At 35.8% G+C, this 19,683-nt stretch overlaps 2 protein-coding genes across 6 annotated transcripts; one reads left to right on the top strand and one right to left on the bottom strand.

The window, feature by feature from the left end:
- Positions 1-195: 195 nt before the first annotated feature.
- LOC120623346 (RCC1 and BTB domain-containing protein 1-like) lies at positions 196-6,406 on the bottom strand. Of its 5 annotated transcripts, none has more exons than XR_005658704.1 (3): positions 3,533-4,444; positions 749-1,955; positions 196-316 (listed from the first exon to the last, which is right to left on the bottom strand). XR_005658704.1 is itself a non-coding variant. In XM_039889320.1 (3 exons), exons 2-3 carry the CDS (start codon positions 4,141-4,143, stop codon positions 1,475-1,477), a joined length of 1,092 nt encoding a protein of 363 aa, XP_039745254.1. In that variant the 5' UTR covers positions 4,144-4,246; positions 6,354-6,406; the 3' UTR covers positions 707-1,474. The 5 variants fall into 5 exon arrangements, 4 of the variants coding, with proteins under 4 accessions (XP_039745254.1, XP_039745252.1, XP_039745253.1 ...); XM_039889320.1 differs by lacking the exon at positions 196-316 and adding an exon at positions 6,354-6,406 and having other exon boundaries at positions 707-1,955; positions 3,533-4,246; XM_039889318.1 differs by lacking the exon at positions 196-316 and having other exon boundaries at positions 707-1,955; positions 3,533-4,246; positions 4,320-4,444.
- On the top strand, positions 5,375-19,062 carry LOC120623345 (zinc finger protein 91-like). The gene is made up of 6 exons (XM_039889316.1): positions 5,375-5,711; positions 10,188-10,320; positions 11,105-12,245; positions 13,085-13,721; positions 14,107-14,304; positions 14,611-19,062. Exons 1-6 carry the CDS (start codon positions 5,592-5,594, stop codon positions 17,332-17,334), a joined length of 4,953 nt encoding a protein of 1,650 aa, XP_039745250.1. The 5' UTR covers positions 5,375-5,591; the 3' UTR covers positions 17,335-19,062.
- Positions 19,063-19,683: the final 621 nt, after the last annotated feature.

Here is a 19,683-nt window from a genome sequence, read left to right as displayed (position 1 = left end):
TAACACGGATATTTTTTGTACATTATACTTTAATTTTATTACTTACTATATATTTACATAAAAATCTACAATAAGGACTGAAAACAAACATTAAAAAACATTTAACACTCAAAGGACGGGGGACTTTGGGAGGAAGAACGTCATAGAGGGGATAGGATTAGACCAAGATACTTTTCTGTAAACAAATCATAAAACTACGTATATTTGACAGTTTATTGCAAAGAATATATAAACAGTGCCTTGGGTGAACTTTTATTGTGTAGGTGTACGTAATAAAGGAATCTTTAATGGTACCAATTAGTAGTGACAGAATTACCTACAATTATGGAGGGTAGAGGTAAGGAGAGTCATCTTATATGGGAGAAAAGTTGAAAAAGTGTCCAGTTGTATGCGCTAAATAACAGTTCAAAAATCCTCCACAATGGCGCTGGTGGATGCACAGGGTATGGTATGAATGTAGCAATCGTAGATGAATGTATGCAATGTATGCCGAGTTAAAAAATTTAATGTCATTATCGACTAAAGTAGTTAATTATTGAGAATTTCAACAACTTACGTTGTACAAAATATTGTAGTAAATATAACCTTACTTCCTTGTTTATTTTTCAAGCCTACTCTAACAATATTTATATTTGGAGCTTCTTTTAAGAGTTACCTTGATGCAAATGTGGCGCCATCCTAATTTAATACATTTTGACGACACTTTTTCATATACACAGATGATCCTCCTTACCACTACCCTCCATACCTACAATAAAACATTCGGAAAACTGCTACCATGTCAAAAGAATAGTATACTGCATCACAAAATGCCAAAAGGCATTGTATAATGCTGGATAATGCATAGTCCCTATACTAAGCATTATCCAGCCCTGGGCACTGGCATAATTATGATAATTTAACTTGACCCAGATATATTATATTTAACAGAATTCTGTTTATACTCTGTGTGTGTACACTTTCTAATTAGTTAATTCGGTGGATAGAAATACTTGAGCCAAGAATACTGAACCTCTGAAAATCATGACCTCACTTCATATAGAAAGGTATACACCAAGATGAAGTAAGTCTCCGCTCATCAAATTTGCTTCAAACATAATAATAATTCATTATTGACACTATATGTGGGTGAACTAAAACAACCTTTACTTTTCTAACATTTTGCCAATTTTCAACACATGTTGTTACTTTCAGAACTTTTAATAGAAGTAAACATATAATTTTATTTTTTAGTAGTTATTTTAGAATTTGCAACTTTAAAAATAATAAAGGTAGTTATATCATTGTGTAATGGTTGTGGCGCCATCTGTCTTGCTATTTTTGGACTACACTACATAAAAGATAAATATTAAACCCTTAAGGGCAATATTTTCTAAAAGATTACATATAGTTCATACTACATTTATAGATATTATCTACTGAGAAAAAGTCTAATTTATCTACTAACAAACTGAGTATTACAACCGTAATTTAATTATGAATGCACTTCAACTATAGTGTTCCAAGGACCACAGGTTATACCAGAAATATTGGGGCAGTAAAATGACTTTGTGAAACAATCCAATTTTTCATATTGCTTGAGAGGTAATCCTAGCTGGCCATACTTATTCCATCCAGTGGTCCAGACTGTGTCATCCTCAAGCAAAATGGCAGAGTGTCTTGTACCACAGGCTATATCCTTTATAAGTAAATTAACTTCTCCATTCTCATCAAAAAGATCAACAAGTGTGGGTGTTGCATGACTTTTCTTGGTCTCTACATTGTCTTGGCCATTTTTGTTCATTCCTAACTGTCCTGTGTCATTCCAGCCCCACACATACAAATCTCCAAATTCACTTAAAGCAAGGGAATGCCAGCCTCCAGCCTTAATTTTGGTTATTTTTATTCCTGCTAATGCTTCAACTTCAGTCGGGACTTCCAAATTTATTAAATCTCCATGGCCAAGTTGCAATCTCCTAAAAAGCCAAAAGAAGGTGTTATTTCTCAAAATCAGGGAGAAACTCTGAAGGTTATAAATATAAAAAATTCTTTGTTAATAGCAACTAAGAAATATTGAGATGTAGAGTTTTTTTTTAATTGTACTAAGAGTTAGCCCATGATTGTAATATTATCTGGTGGTAAGTGGTGATGCCATCTAAGCTGGCAGTGGGCAACCCATGGTGGGTATAGCATTTATATTTAACCTATACCGTTAGACATTGGAAAACAGCATGGTTGTGCCAGTCTTCCCACTTAGTTAAATTCAAATTCAAAATTTCTTTATTCATGTAGGCCTATCACAGGCACTTATGATGCGTTCTTACATATTTGTTAACATAATTGTAAGGGGATGGTGATAACTTCGTTCGCCAACTTAAATCTAAAGCTACGAGGGTTCCAAACGCGCCCTGGTCTAAGAAGAGCCCACAACAAACTTAGCCGGGTAAATTTTTTTTTTGTTATCACCATCTTCCAGTAAATTTATATTAAGCTATGAAGCTAGAGCAATTCACACCCAAGCTTTTTTATCGTTTAAATAATCCTTAATATTATAACAGGATTTTTCTGTAAGCTTACGTTTTATATAAACTTTGAACTTATTGAGAGACATCTCAAAGATTTCATTTGGTAATTTGTTATAAAATAATATACAATTGCCCTTGAATGAATTTGCAATTTTGTGTAGCCTAGTAAACTGAACAACCAGTTTATTTGCTTCTAATATTTATATTGTTACAGTGCATTTTCTTTTTAAATATATTTTTATGGACATAAATTAAATTTTCATATGTGTACTGACTATGCACCATCATTATTTTAACTTCTTTAAATTTATCCCTTAATGACTCTCTTGGGCCCATTTTATATAACGCACGAACAGCCCGTAGTTTATTTTCCGTTAAGAGCTAAGTTATTAGCCTCAAGCTCATTGTCAAGATTTTTTTCACAACGTTTAATTTTAAACATCAATGATGTATCATCAGCTAACAATACTATCCCGTGATTGTCCTGAGCTAGGTAAGGAAGGTCATTCATGTAAATGAGGAATAGAAAAGGTCCTAATATAGATCCCTTGGGGACACCAATTTTCACAAATGACCCGAGCTGTCTACAGCTTTCCGTTCACATCAACTTTTTGAATTCTATCATTAAGATAGGAAATCATTAAATCTAGAGCTATGCCCCGAATTCCATAGTGGTGTCCTGATTAATGTTAGTGGACAAGTAAATTACAGGGATTCATTGGTAATGTGAAATTCTTACAAATGATCTATGTCCAGTAGTGGATGCCAAACAGAGGTTTTTTTCTTTTTTGAGCTGAAACTCAGCAATCTGTTATGACATATGGCCATTCATCTGTGGGTTCAGGTATCTCTGTGTATTTATCCCAGACTATCATCCATTGATGAATAATATTTATATTAATATAGACATAGCTGAAGATGATTAAAATAGCTATATACTATACCTAAATCTAGATTTAATTTTATAATTCCAGTCAACTTACTAATAACTTTGATTGTATAGTAAAAAAAAAATTACATAATCATACCGTCCATTTCCCCATGTATAAACTCTGCCTTCATCTGTGAGAAGTATATAATGTTCGTATCCGCATTCAACATCACAAACTTTTCCAAAACAGTGGCGCGTGTCCAAATAGTTAGGCAAAGAACCAGTGTACACATTTCCCTCAGAGGTTAAATATATGTATACATTATTAGTTGCAACAACTTTTATGATTTCATCACTTGTTCTCATTTTTTTTACTTCGTTTTCCAAAATTGGCTGCTCAGTAATACTAACTCTTTTAAACTGTTCAGATTTAAAATCATAAAACCATAAGGATCTAGTGACTTTCTCTGCTAGAATTAACATAAAATCATTCCCAGCTATTAGCAAATTTGATTGTATTGAAGTCCTGCACTGATCTGGAACTTTGACTATTTGGTTGTCTGCACCTTTCCAGGCGCCAATTAAAAAAAAATCATTGTCCATTGTGAATATATTGTAAGACCAGCATGATATAACCAGTTTAGCTCGAATCAAATCAAACTTTGTCTCGTTTTCCTTTTCAAGTTGTTGGAAACCTTCAAATAAGCTTTTGTTATTTGAGGTTCTAAACCATTGGCCATACAAATTTGTACCAGTAACATAGTACATTTTTTAACTGAATATTTTGCGAATATAGTATATTTAAGCTTTATTCTTTTATCAAATCAAAACTTAGGTACTGGATGGCTTGAGTTGTGTGGTGTCTTGAAAGCTAAGAAAAGCGATTTGCAAATAAATACAATATCAATTCATATATTTAGTACTAAAAAGAAAAGAACACCCACCCAATTACTTTTTACCACTTCTTATTAATAATCGTAGACGCAAAATCTCTATAAAGAAATAAATTCTTTGTGCAAAATTGTTGATTATTTATTTTCGGGCTGTCTGCTGTCACCATTCGTCACAACTCACAAGTGTCAAAAACCATCGATCAAATAATCTATAAATACGAGAGACAATTAACTAATTGTGTAAATATAGATTCTTGAACATTTATTTGATTATCTCTAAAATATAATTTTTATTAATACATAACTATAACCTAAAATAAACTATTTAAAAACTAAATAAAATCTAAAACGTCCTCGAAACCACCGCAGCGAGGCACAGTTCGTAAGATGCTGGCAGCATTGCCCCTCTGGATGGCCAAACTAATTCGTTGGCCAAGGTAACTGGCCGCTCTAGGATCACTGGTAGACTCGATAACCCTTTTCGATAATTCTTTGAAAAGGGCTCTTGCCTCCGGACCCCACGGTCCCAAAGTCTCTACTCCAAAAGGCACAAAAATGAAGCTGCAAATTACCTACCGCGTTATGAAATAATAATTGACGACGTTTTTTGATACGACCAAAAATAATACACGACACGAAATATTCCTTCAATTGACAAAAAACCGAAACCTAAAATAAATATTTCTGCACTCAAAAGAAGTTTATACAAGTACATGTTTGATAGATTCCGCAATCCGCTCTGCTCCAGAAGAAGTAGGTATAATGATAAAATTTAATGATTTTATAATTTATATAGTGAATTACCTACTCTTGGAGTATACAAAAAGTTGGCGCTGGTGGAATATATCTTAGGTAGAAGAGTAAGTAGTAACCGTAGCTTAGTCGTAAAGCGTTCAGGCCAGGTCGCAGGTCGCAGGTTCAAATCCTGAAAGTCTAAATTTCGAATTCTGAATTTTTTATATGCATTTTAGAAACTTTTTAATTTTTTTTTCCTAAATCTTAATAATTTATACATAATTATTGAATCACATAAAACTTGGAAAGGGCAACACATTTTCGCCGATTTCTCTGTCGTGGGGTGGGTGCTTTTTCTCTTTCACTTCTTTCCGTTTCATATCGTTCAAAATGGCGGAAGCCGGCTCCGATACATACTTGTTATTTTCGCATTAAATTGATATCTTTGATATTTTCGATATAAACGGAGCAGAATTACGCGTAACTGATTATAACTTGTTAAATTATAATACAAATGTTAATGAACCACCGCGCCGTTCAACAGATGTGAGTTCGGAGTGAAATGAAGGCTTTTGTGAGCAAATCAATATGGCTCTCAAGCTTGGAAAATGCAGGCTATGCCTCAAACTGGGTGACTTCTATTCCATCTTTACGGTGGACAACAATATGCAGCTCGCCGAAATGGTTATGGAATGTGCGCGGGTGAAGGTAAGTAAAGGAGATAGCGTAGCTACTAACTCGTTCGGAACCGTAATCTTTCGACAGCATTGATGGACTATTCAAGTCGACATACCATTTTTAGTTTTAAAATGATTTCGTTTTTCATATTCTTTAATTTTAATTTGCTATTTAGTTTCATCGTGTATCTTATTGGCTCTCGAAAGTTAAAATTGTTCAATTTTGTCAACAATATCAGATTCGTGATTTTCATCTGGGCTAGTAATATATTTGCGTAATTCAAGATTGACGCTTAATTTGAGAATCTAATTAGGCGATGCATCATAATTGTTATCAATATGTTTTAGTTTTTCATTTATTGGTAGTGGAATACTGAAATTTTTCTTCACTGTTATGGTCTGCATTTATATGGTTTTTACTTCATACCTAGTCATTGATAATAATGTATGCTTTAGAATATTTTCAATGCTTGTTTCTTATTGAACTTTTTGGTTTTCTAACTTTTCTAACTAACAGGATAGTTAAATCTACACTCATAAAACCTTTATGAAAAAATATCAAATAAGCCCACTAACTAGTGCAAAAGGATACCACAAAGTTGTTTTTTTTAACTGACTGCAGTAATGTCTTGCACATCAACTAGTGAAGTTATAATGTTGATAAACTACTTACAATGATCACATGTTTAAAGACTTGTATTTTAGATCTTTATTGGTACAGCATTTAAATTCCTTTGATTACAATCATGATTTGGATATATGAACACATAAATATAGGCACAGTAGAATATAATATTTATAAATTGCTACTTTATTATTAACTTTTCTAAAGTTAAATTTAATTTTTCAGTTGAAGAAATGCTGAAATTTCGAAAAATCTTGAATGAAATACTAAAAGAGGTACTTTATGTAGCTACTTTTGTACATTATGTGTCTTTGACCAAGAAGGTCAATCATAGTTAGCAATAAAGTTGTAATTCTTATCAGTAAGTTCAACCTTATCATATGCACTAATGTTATTATCATCTTTTACAATGCATCTATAATGTAATTAAACCTGTCCTGAATTATCTAAAATGACTGTTTCCCTAGCTTAGATGCTTATATCTGTAATTTTACCATCATTTAATTGTAAAATGAAGATTACAGAATGAGTTTTATTAGATTACTTGGAAAATATAACATTGCCTAGAATAGCAAGAATCATAATAATTTGTTGTTTTCTTGGATTGATCCTCCTCATAGTTATTTCAATAATAACGAACTAATATTTTTTGTATTTAAAAACTATTTACAAAATTTAATTAAATTTTATTTTCAAGGTATTTTAGGAATACATTTCTTCATTATAATATGAAGCCCTTTTCTATTCAGTTACGTTTCGTATAACAGAGTTTGTTTGTAATTAATGTATTTTTATGGTACATCTACCCTTTTTGTTGAACTTATTTAAATTTGTTCCGTTCAAGTATTCGAATACTTGAATGGAACAAATTTAAATACAGTAGAGTACAAACAAATGTTAGAAAAAGGACCCACCCTCTGTGTACTATTACAATAAGTAGATAATAATAGTTAAAATGATAGATTTAAATCCTAACTAAGATATTAATGAATTGTCTTCAAAAGATATTAAAGTTATTTTTAAACATTGCTTGAGACTCACCTTGAGTGCACATGACCTTGGTTCATTTTAATATGTAGGGAATAATTTATTACTTTTCTAAAGTGATACAAAATTATGAAGCTAACCTTTTTGTTTAATTGAATGTATTTTTATTTGACTCACAGATCAAAATCATCATATTTTAATGTTCTGAGGTATTCAGCTTCATGAATGATAAAAATTATGTTATATTAGCTTAGGTTTTTAGTAACTTTCTTTTGATTTTCCAGGATAGAAATGTTTTGTTCTTTTTGGTTTGCTTCAGTTAGGTTAGGCCAGTTACTAATATTGATCAAGCATAGCTAAAATTGTATGGATTCAATCAAATAGAATACTGCTACAGTAAATTGAATCCCAAAAATCGCATCCAAATTGATTGCTCAATGTCTTGACCGCGGGAAATAGTCGCTATCAGACGCTATGCCTTAGGCACCATACTAATTATCGCGTAATTTGACATTTATAGGCAGGAACTGTGTAAATTCAGTTGTAATAGGTACTACCTACCAATTTAATGTGTCTAGCTTAACATTTATTTATCTACCAACATGAAAATCATATTATGATTATTATTAACAATCAAACCCAATGCGAAAGACGAGTTATAAGTTTCATGGAACAGGCGTCCAAAAGTCTGTTAAGGTTATTGTAAAACGACATCTTGGCCACGAGAAATTCGTACCGCGTGTTAAAAAATACGCGGGTATCACTGCCGCCGCGCCAGTCTCCGCTACTGGTGGCTTGTTTGTTTTAGTTTCTAGACGCTTCGCGATTCGAACCTTGCGATAATTCTTGCGGTGCGAACGGCAAAGCGAATAGTGAATATGTCCCGTAGCCAGGATTGGAATAAATTGGAATGCGGTTTTTTCTATGGAATGGTTCTATAAATTTTAACTATGTTTGATGAATATTGATTAGCTATTTGATGATTCTTAGCCTTTTGTCCGTTTTGTAGGAACTTCTGTCAATTGATAATTACCTATGTTTTCAACTTGTCTACAGTCGAATCGTCTTCGTTAATTTTGAATTTAGTGGAGTTAGTCCTTATTGAATTGCAAAATTATATCTGGGAATCGCGTTTTTTATTTATGTAATTGATTGTAAATATATTCTATTAAACTACTCAATAAATTTTAACTATGTTTGATGAATATTGATTAGCTATTTGAGGATTATCAGATTTTTTGTCAGTTTTGTAGGTTCTTCTGGCAATTTATATTTCTGTTTTCGCCGTCGTCGTCGACTTTATTTTTAGTGTAGTAAAGTTTAGTGGTCCTTATTGAACTGCAAAATTATATAATTATATCTGGGAATCTTGACCTGTTGCTGCAATCTGTTCAGTCTTTGCACCAACTCTTCAACAACTAACAGCAAATATTGTGCCGTGTTTTAGTCTCTTTGATTTGGCCTTGAAATGTTTGACCTTTTCAAAGTCAAAGTCAAATATTTCTTTATTCAAATAGACACATTGATTGCACTTTTGATGCGTACATTACATGTAAAATATGACATAGGAGTGAGTTGATGGCGATAAATAAATTCGTCAACTTAAAACTAACGCTACGAGGGTTGCAAACGCGCCCTGGTCTAAGAAGCCCACAACAAACTAAGCCGGTTGTTATTTTTTTTTATCACCATCTCACATTGTCCTTTAAAAACTAATTAATTAATTAATTTTTTTAAGATTGTATGCCACCAGAGGGCGCTGCCTGTGTTTGTATACTCTATTTGTTTATTTATTTATAAGACTCAGTAACTTTTGATAAACTATGCTTCTTGGTTGCTCAGAATAGGTGTGTCTATAACCTGATTCAGTGATCCGCCCTTAACTTTGTCGTTAGGTAATTCTACGGGTGTATAACTTGTCATTTTTTAATTTTCGTGTTATATTTAGCGTGTTTCATTTATAATAGATAGTTTTTTGTAACGTAACGTGGTATCTGGCAAGGCTCTGTTATAACCGGTTTTTAGTATATATAAACTAACTGTGTTAGGTCGCCCTAAAATTTGTGAAATATTTTATAAATAAACTTTTAAGTATAAGGTTTATACTTAATAACTTTCAGAGATCGCACTTTTGATGCGTTGATTATATACAAAATGTGTATATAGCAGTGATTAGTTATGGCGATAACTGCATTCGTAAACTTAAAACTAAAGCTACGAGGGTTCTAATTGCGCCCTGGTCTAAGAAGAAGCCCACAAAAAACTTTGCCGGGTGTTCTTTTTGTTAACACCATCTCACATTGTCATTATAACTTAAACGTGGTACGCGTTATCATAATTATTATGTTCTACAGGCACCAATAGATCCGCGAGACCTAACGTCACCGGTTAAAGGTTAATAGAATTTGATTCATACTTTTATCTATTACTAGCTGTTGCCCGCGACTTCGTCTGCGTTTGATTTTGTTTTTTGATGTGGCGTTCAATTTAGTTGTAGTTCTAAAAAAATTTAAAGTATTCAGTATAGCTGATTAAATGAGGGGTTTGCTGCTGTCCGCTGAGGAGTTCTGTCCTCTATCTCTAACCACATTCAGATCTACACTAAGTTTGGGCAAAATTAAACACATATTATAACCTCTATAGTACAGAAATAATTATTTAAATCGGTAAGAATTTGTCGGAGTTATGGTGTAAAATCGTCAAACACTTTCATCCCCTCTCCCAAAGGAACCGTGCTTAATGTTGGGATAAAAAGTATCCTATATTACTTCTAACACTTTCAAAAATATGTGTAGAAAGTTTCATGAAAATCGGTTAAGTAGTTTTTGCGTGAAAGCGTAATAAACAAACTTACATTGACATTTATAATATTAAGTATCTATTATTGTTTATTAGATATACGATGGGGACGGGTTACCGGATAAAATTTGCAGCGAATGTATACAAAAGCTGAGTAGCGCGCACATCTTCAAGCAGCAGTGCGAACGGTCCGATCAAGAATTGAGGCGAAACTATGTTCCGCCACCAGGTAAGGTCTATAGCTTCACACAAGTAGAAATGAGAAGTTTGTTTTCTGAGTTCTGTTTATTTCTTGTTTCCTTGCCCTTAACCCATGCGCAGTGGGTACAGTTTGTTTCAGTATGTTACGCCACAAGGTAAGCTTTATAGCTTTTTAGAATTTCCCTCACGCAAGTAGAAATTAGAGTTTAGTTTTCGGATTTGTGTTTATGATTTTCTTGTCATTATCCCACACGAGGTGGCGACGGCACAATACAATTCTTCTTCTTCCACTCACTGCTTGTAACCGTTAACTCACTATCAACTCCTTTTACACACAGTTCAAAATTCATCCATCTCTTATATGGTTTTTCCATGCCATGCCTATTTCTCCTCATTTTTAATAACACTGGCTGATTTATGTTTGTGCAATATCAAGTCATATTGCCCGGAAAAAAAAACGTACCAGGTTTTTTCGTTTCCAGAGATATCGATTTATTTCATTAAAGTGAATCGAATCGAAGTTATACTACGCACCGTAGGTATGGCACTTAATAAAAACCAACCAGAAAGCACCGATCTTCAGATGGCAGATTGAATTAAGTAAAGATTTTCTTATCTACATGGATAGTAGTAGTAAGAAGAGGTTAGCAGAAGTATATTCAGTATGCCATGTGAAAATTTTGGAGTATACAGAGATTAATTTCGGACTTATATCCATCCCTTATTTACGGATACTGAAAACTGATTACTTTAAATAAGAATAACTGGCAAGAATATCGTAAATTTTTTTGTTATCGTTTCACTCTCAACAGGTTTCAGTCCTACCCCGCCCCCAAACAGACAGAGCAGCGACTCGGCATTCTCATCTCACACTGAAGTTTCCAAGCCATCCTCTTCCACTGAGAGTCAAGTCACTCCCGTCAGTCGAACTAGAAAGCGGAGTAGAGACAGTGTCGATGAAGCGTCTACCAGCAGTCGCTCGAACTACAAACCGGGTAGCTCAAAGAGAGTCGATGAACTGCGCATGTCCAAAAAGAAACCTAGAGTTTCGCAAACGTCAGACTCCGATTACGAAGATAACAGCGCCTCCTTCTATTCAGCAGAGACAGACTCCGACGAACCCTTGCAACATAAATGCAACCAGTGCGCCAAATCTTTCAGGTCCGGCAAAAGCTTGAGTGCACATATGAAATCACATAAGAGAAAATGCAACCTAATCCTAAACGCTCAGAACTCTCAGAGCGTTACACCCGAGAAGTGGCCGAAGAAGCCGGAGCAGATCACGAAAGTACCGGAAGATGAAAAGGCTAAATTCCACTGTGACAAATGCGGGAACAATTATAAATTGCAAATAATGCTCAAGCGTCACTACGAGGTATGCGGGAAATCACCTCAAAAGGAGCTCCTGGTTTCACTAGAGCCAATAGACATGGTGCAACACGCTGCGAAGCTGTCCGCGAAGATAGATTGCGAAATGTGCACCACAAAGTTTAAAACAATGGACAATCTAGAGAAACACATGAGAATTGTGCACGCGGCCGTCCTGAAGAGAGAGCGAGTTTCAATATCCAACGAGAATGGAGTGATCGGCGTGCCTTGCGTCTATTGCAAGGAACCTTTTCAAGATTATTACGTGCACAGCGCTCATTTATCTACGTGCCCTAAAAAGAACGACGCAGTGACGTTTGAATGTCCGATGTGCAAAAAGGTCATAGCAAAGAAAGCGTCCTACACCCTACACGCTAAGATGCATTTTTTTCAGTTAGCAGCTTCAAATGATGAGCAGCCTTCCACTACTACTGTTAATAGTACTGAACGGGAAAATTTTCAATGTCGCATGTGTACTAAGAAGTTGCCCACCCAGGAATCGTTGATCAGTCATCTCGCGGCACATATGAATAAAGTTGAAGCGGACGACGATGAAGACGTCGGTATAGATGACGATGACTCGAGGTAAATTTTTTTTCTTTGTGTTTGTAGATTTTGAAATTCCATGTGTTTAGTTATCGAACGCATTTGTTACTTTGTGACTCTTAAAATTTAGTTGTTTAGGGGCATTTGAATGTACATTGTTTTTATTATAAAAGATAGAGGCTCGCTAACCCGGTAAGGCTTTTTCAATGATTCCCAAATCGGTTCATTCGCGGCATCGACACGCTTGGGGTGTGGTAAATAAATAAATAAATAAATAAATAAATATATGTGTGTATTGTCGATACACACATTGCCATCTAGCCCCAAAGTGAGCGCAGCTTGTGTTATTGGTACTAAGATAACTGATTAATAATTTTATGAATAATATACATAAATACTTATAAAATACAGATAAACACCCCGATACTGAAAAATATTCGTGCTCATCACAGAAACATTGTCCAGTCTGAGATAAGTCTGAAACTATTTTTACTCGGAATCTTTAGGCAGACGTAGATAATTCAAAAATCATTCTAAGTGTTTGTTTATGACAAGACTTGAAGATAAAAGACCGACACGTGCATAGTACCTACGCTACGCGACTCGTATTTAATAAAGTTGATTGATTGCACTTGATTTTACTTTTGCATGTGATGTAAGGGCTGTATCAGATTTCTTTCAGTAGAAACTATGGCAATGATTTACTCCAGAACTATTAGTGTTTCGATTTCCCAGATAAGTCTCAGATACAGTAAATAATGTACCATTAAAGCCTCTGCAGTATTATTTCGGTTTTGATATACACGTTGTATAGTTCACATTAGGGTATCACGTATAAATAAATACCTTTGCCAAATTGAAATAAAGCATTTTTTCAGAGCAAGCACCGCAGACGACTCCGCGTCCATCCAATCGGACTTCACGTCCTATATAACCAGCGGACCGCTGAAATGTAAATTTTGCGACAAAAGTTTCAAATACAAAAAGGCATTGAAGTCGCACGAAGATAGACACGCTGAGGGTGATATAAAGATTGAGAAGCCCGATAGAAATACCAATCACCTTATGAATATGAGCAACAACACGTATCGCTCCGACGAGTCGGGCGCGGATTCTAGTCAAGACGAAGGCGAAGAGGACAACACATGTGATATATGCGAGAAGCAGTTTTCCTACAAGCGTCTCCTAATAAAACACAAGAGGACGAAACACTGTATGACGGCTGGTACGAAGCGGGCGAAGATTAACCTAAAAGACTGCTCAGTGCGCTGTCTGATATGCGACATAGAAATGAAAGTGAGCGCGATCAATGAACACAATCAGAAGCATATAACGGCTAACATTAGGCCGAGGAATTTGTACACTTGCAAGGAGTGCGGCGAACAGTTTAAGAGTTGTAGTGGGCTCGCGAACCACATCAAACTTGTGCACAGGTTGCATCAACCCCCCACTAATAAGAAGATCGTTGTACCGTCAGCGGATGTGGCGGATTTTTGTGAGGTCGTTGTGACGAAGGTACGTACGCACAATGTATTTATGAAGTTAAAAAATTATTTATTTACAAGCGACTTTCCTGTCCGCGACTTGGTTTGTGGACTTCAGAATTGGGTATGAAGCTTCGCTCGTTAACTTTTTATAATCCTACCACGCAGTGGCGTGCCTTGGGTTCCTTACCAGAGTATGCATACTGCAGGAAATTAAAGTATAGAAATTAAGAAATAAGATTATTTTTAATTTAAAATTAGTTGATTCAAAAATATAAATATGTAACTATTATTTCATATAAATATTAGTTTGAAACATGTTTCATCTCGTGAAGATTCTATATATTAATAAATTACTGTCGGATTATCTTTTGTAAGTGAATAAACAAATAAATAACGCTTTTTATTTCTTATAGGCGGAACCCCTGGACGAACTCCAGAGTCACAACGGCTTTGAGGTTTCCGTCGACACTACGGTCAACATGAGCGGCTTTACTTGCCCTGTGTGCAACAAGACACTACCTACCTTGATCTCTCTCAAGAGACACGTCAATTGGCACAAGAATGTCGGGAATAACATCGAAAAGAAGTTGGAATGCTTCGTTTGCAAAGAGGTAAGAAGGCAACCACCACCTTTCTCAAATTAAAGGCTAATAAATCTGTCCTAAAAATTTCTTGATTCCCTATTGGATAACAATGTTAAATTATTTTTCTCATATTTCCATTTTCATGTAACACGAAATACATTTATTGAATACCGAGCGTTGGCATTTAAACTAAAAGAATGAAATCTCTACGATAAAGAAACGTGAAATTTTAATTGCTACGTCATATAAGAACCTATCTTGTTGTTTTTTGCGAAAAATGGAATAAAGGCGTAATTAATAAAGTATGAAAACAGGAACTGTCCTTTGTTCCAGATCTTTCGTTTCCAGTGTCACTACAAGATTCACATGCGTCAGCATTACAAGGATCCGAACCTAGATCCGAAATTGCTCACTTGCTCCATCTGCAACCGCAAAAGCAAGCACCTCCGAGCTGCGCAGGCGCATATGAACTACCACAAGCAGACGCGATTCAAGAACAAGGACTACGAATGTTCGATTTGCAAAAGGGTCTTCCAGTATCGGAAAGTGTACCTCTCTCACATGGCCATCCACTTCAAGCGAGGGGAGAGCGCCGCTACCGCAGTCGTGGGCGACGCGCTCCCGCTTTCAGTGGACAAGAGCAAGTTTGACGGCACGCACACGTGCCACCTCTGCGGAAAAGTGTGCGACTCTGAAAACTCTCTGAAATGCCACGTAAGCTGGCACAACTCGAAAACATTACTGTACGGGGCGCGGCACACTTGCGAAATCTGTAACGTACAGTTCACTAACAAAAGAAGACTCGAGATTCATACGAGAACGCACTTCGAAGACGAGAATGGACCTTACAAATGCCATATTTGCGGAAAAGGCTTCATAGTCGAGGACTACTTCAAAAGGCACGTGAAAGGTCATAACTTCGATCATCAGTCTCATAAGAAGCGCATCGAGAAACTCCGAAAGGATAAAGTGAAATGTCCCATCTGCGAGAGATACTACCCAGATTTAGTCCATCTCATCCGGCATCTGCGGCGGACGCATCCGGAAAGCAAAATGATCAAGGAAGATCCCGACGCCCCGCCTCCCATCTATTACTCGTGTAAACTGTGCGCCAAGGTTTTCTTAGACGAGCGCAGATTGCAGCACCACGAGGAAGCTCATCTGAGGAAACCGGAGTTTTTCAAGTGCAAATTCTGCGGAAAGAAAACTATCTCGCTCAAGAATCACAGGATTCATATAAAGGGTCACTTGACCCAAAAGTATATAGATGAGCCATTGAAATGTCCTAACGAGGACTGCTCGGAAACTTTTGGCCGCGGCTACGATCTACACTACCATCTGCGCGACGCACATGGCATCAATGAGACGTGGATAGCAGAACGCGGCCCTCGGACTCCCGACGGTCCGCTCAAGGATCTGCAATGCTCTATATGCTTCAAAGTACTGGCCAGCAGGGGCAATTATGAAAGGCATATAGATTACCACAACTCTCTTAGGTGCAACTACTGTTTCGACTTCTTCAGCAGTCTCCGATTCCTGGAAGGCCATTTAACCTTCAGCTGCGAAAAGAAGAAATTAATCGGCGACACTGAGATATACCCGAAGAAAGTGAAGTGCCATATATGCTACAAAGCATTCCACTTGCAAGTGAAGTTGGACTGCCATTTGCGCACCCAGCACGATATTAAAACATTCAAGGTAGCTTCCGAGGGCAAGAAGGAGATAGTATGCGACTATTGTTTTAAGGTGTTCGAAAACGAATACGCTCTCAGCACCCACAAGATTTATCACCGCACAATTGGCTACTATGGCTGCATATATTGCAACCGGAAGTTCAATACTATGACGTTGTACCGGAAGCACAAGAACCACCACTTCTCCCAACTCAACGTCGACAACCCAACGAAATGTGAACATTGCGACGAGACGTTTGTTGCATTCAGAGAAATGATATACCACATGAGAGACGTTCACGGCGACGACAAGGAGTGGATCGTGTTACCCAAGGAGTCCATTGAAGAGAAATGCAACATCTGCAACAAAATTTTCTTCAATCTTCATAGGCATATGGATTACCACGAAGAAAATAGATGTAAAAAGTGCGGAGAATACTTCTTCTCACAATTGGACTATGATAACCATTTATGTGCAGTTGACAGTGACGAAGAAGTGACCGAAGCTACTACAAATGGTGTCCGGACAGTTTATGAGGAGTGTGCGTTCTGCTTTAAACCCGTAACTAAAAAGAGCTCAAAGAAAAAGCATGATATGATCCACAAGGGATCCGGATCTATATCATGCAGATTCTGCGCTCTCAAGTTTAAAACCATAGATGCATTTAACATTCACGCATTTTCCCATCGGAGCAGAAAGTACAAAATAAAGCCAATTAAATGTCGTAAATGCGGAGAGAAGTTTGTGAAGTACGGTCCGTTTATGAAGCACATGAAGGATGTTCATAAGTCCTCTAAGAAGCTTCACTACAGAGCGACAGTTATGCCGGAAGAATGTGTCGTTTGTCACGAGAACTTCCCGAATCTGCACAATCACTACCGCGCCCATTTACAAAATCAGTGTCAGCAATGCTTTAAATATTTCAGCTCCTTTAAGTTATTTTCCATGCACGAATGCGATAAAGAAGACGCGAATCCGGCTAAAGTGTTCACCTGTGACGAAAACTTGATCCATTTGATTAATACATATGTTCCTAAGGATGTGAAAGATGATGAGAAGTATTACGGTTACGAGGAAGTAGACGGTGAGGATGAAGAGGTTGATGCTGAATCACCAGTTGATACTGTCTCGTTTACGCCTCTAATTAAATCGCATGAGCCTGATATCATGTCACAAGACGAGGACAGCCAAAACTCTATAGACATTGATGAACAGAATGTCCACGCTATGGCTCACGCGCCCATAATATCCGACGTTCTTTCTCTCTTTACCGAGAAAGAAGATAAAAACAATTCCAATGATAGTGTTGTTGTATTAACAGACGAAGATTCTGTCGGTTTTGATGACAAAATTGTTACTGTCATAACAATAGAAGACGATTAAGGCCAACTAGGTACAAATAATATTTTAAAATTGACAAAATGACTTAAATCCGTAGTTTATATTCAATTTTTATTTATTGACAACATACGGTTCAGCCATATTATTGCAAATTTTTATTGTGAAATTGCGATATAGTAACAAACAAAGTAGATAAAAAAAGGTAAGTGTAAACAAAATGTAAATAAAGCACTGATATTATGTCATATAGTCTATGGCAAGTACTCTAACTAAATAATCAAGTGATTGAACTTCATTGTGATCAAAACAGCTATATAGATATATTATAATCAAAAATGAGGGTAGTTCATTCTAATTTCATTTCAAAGTGTAAATATTAGTTTTAAGTTTTAATTTTGGTATTGCATTGTTACGAATTGCATTTACTTGTGATAGAGCTAAGTGTAGTTTTTTTTCATAGACTTGAGTATGTATGCTTTGATAATGGCTATTAAAGGTTCAGTGGGAAATCAACGAGCCGTTATAGTTATGTTGGTCTGTTTGCATGCTACAATCATGACATTCTGTTCAGAAGGAGCTTTAGTTCTAACCGATTTGCAAATTAAAAAAATAGTTGAAAAACCTCGACCTCGATGATTATTAAATAAAGTTCATTTAGTTTTAAACATAGAAAATCTGCGAAGGGTTTTACGGAAGTTGGAAATTTCTCAAACAAACAAAAATACGTTAATCGGGAATCCAATTATTTACGAGCTAGATAAAAAGACTCGTGACGTCTACTTGAGAAGAAGAATTTATATAATGAGGGAGAAAAGTGAACTTCAAAAACTTGTTTGACATATAAATACGTAATTTTGACTTGCAGTCAGAGGTATGTTTTATCGGCATGACATCGCAAACCTATACGTGTTCGATATGTAGTGGACCAGATATTTTTCTACTTAGATTCTAAGTTTACTGATCCTATTTTTATGTATACTGACATTGGGTTTAATTACAGGCCAAAGAACGGTTTTAAAATAACTTGTTAATTTTGCACGGTGTTTTTCTTTTTGTACAGTTGTGTGATTGTACGCACATTTGTCTCATAGTACTAACGAATGTCTTGACTCTCAAGTCAAGTATTTATTGCGTTTGATTAAAGAAATATGTATTTATTTCAAATGTTTCTATACCTAGTTAAACGTTCATATTAGTTTTGTGACTTGATGGTCACAAAACTAATATTGGTAATATTGGTTGGTCGCAAGCAGGACGCACACTTGAACGTTGCTACAAAGCAGATTTGACGCCGTAGTTTACCTACCCTTGTCTTAACGCGGTCCAGCGCCTTCTTTAAAAAAAAAAGGTTGAGAAAACTTTATTTTCTTACTTCTCTTATAAAATGACAATATTTTTGTTACTTTTCCATTATGAAAATATCGTGTTTTACTTTTTGTTTTTATTTATTTTATCGCACTCGTACTTTCTATATTTGTAAAAGCCACTTACACCAAAAGTACCTAATGAAAAAATTGTTTACATTATAAGAAAAGTTAAAAAAAAATGGATTGTTACTCTGATCGTATTTTGCAGACAAATGTGCGATTACATACACAGTTTTTGAATGAATAATTTACCAACAATCATGTGTACATATGAACGCTCCACCAGCTATAAAGCTGCCATTTTGTAAATGATTGATAGAAGCAGGCTTCGTGGAAGTCCGTCATACAAAGAAAATACTAAGCTTAATCATTATATTAATAAAAATAAATTTGAAAAGTTGAATTTGTGGGTTTTTCCTTCCTTTTACGGAGCAACGGATACGGTGTTTGCGGGGATAAGGCGTAATCCAGAAAGTAATATTTGCTACTATTTTATTCCGGTAAAATACGGAAAAAGCGGGAGAAAGCTAAAAACGGAAATACTATACAAATACAAAATCTGTATAATTCCAATACATGCCATGCAATTTTCACTGCGAGTGGCTTCCATTTAGGTTTTCTATGGAACATGCCGCCGTCAGAAAATGTATTTTCATAATGCCATATGAGATTCTCATTAGATCTGATTTGACTAGCGTCCATCGAGTAGGCGTCCGCGGAGTATTTATGTTGCTACCCAAAGCTTAAAGCAGCCTGGAACCGCGAAAACTCCTTGAAAAATCTTCTTGCTCAGACAATAATATGTAATCTACAAAATTTTAAAAACCGCGGTAAAAAGTAGCTTAAATTAAACCGCAAGTCCCGTCCAAAACCGCGAAGTCTCGAAGACCTATGAATAACGGCGGGCGTCTATCGGTTGAGATGTTGATCATTTGCGTAGTGATCCTTGTGTAAAGGATCAGCTGTAATGATCAATTTAGAAATGAGGTTCGTATGATAAGATTAACTTCAGGCGCAGACAAAA

The sequence above is a fragment of the Pararge aegeria genome, chromosome 4, assembly GCF_905163445.1.
Source record: "Pararge aegeria chromosome 4, ilParAegt1.1, whole genome shotgun sequence".
NCBI lineage: Eukaryota > Metazoa > Arthropoda > Insecta > Lepidoptera > Nymphalidae > Pararge > Pararge aegeria.
The sequence above is the reverse complement of the archived record's forward strand: the minus strand, read 5'-3'. Positions and strand labels throughout refer to the sequence as shown.

Excerpts from the sequence above, each read along its gene's own strand:
- LOC120623346 (XM_039889320.1), bottom strand. The coding sequence starts at position 4,143 with ATGTACTATGTTACTGGTACAAATTTGTATGGCCAATGGTTTAGAACC. Across the intron at positions 1,956-3,532 it reads TATACATGGGGAAATGGACG|GAGATTGCAACTTGGCCATG; the intron begins GTATGATTATGT and ends TTGGCTTTTTAG.
- LOC120623345 (XM_039889316.1), top strand. The coding sequence starts at position 5,592 with ATGGCTCTCAAGCTTGGAAAATGCAGGCTATGCCTCAAACTGGGTGAC. Across the intron at positions 10,321-11,104 it reads AAACTATGTTCCGCCACCAG|GTTTCAGTCCTACCCCGCCC; the intron begins GTAAGGTCTATA and ends CACTCTCAACAG. Across the intron at positions 14,305-14,610 it reads AATGCTTCGTTTGCAAAGAG|ATCTTTCGTTTCCAGTGTCA; the intron begins GTAAGAAGGCAA and ends CCTTTGTTCCAG.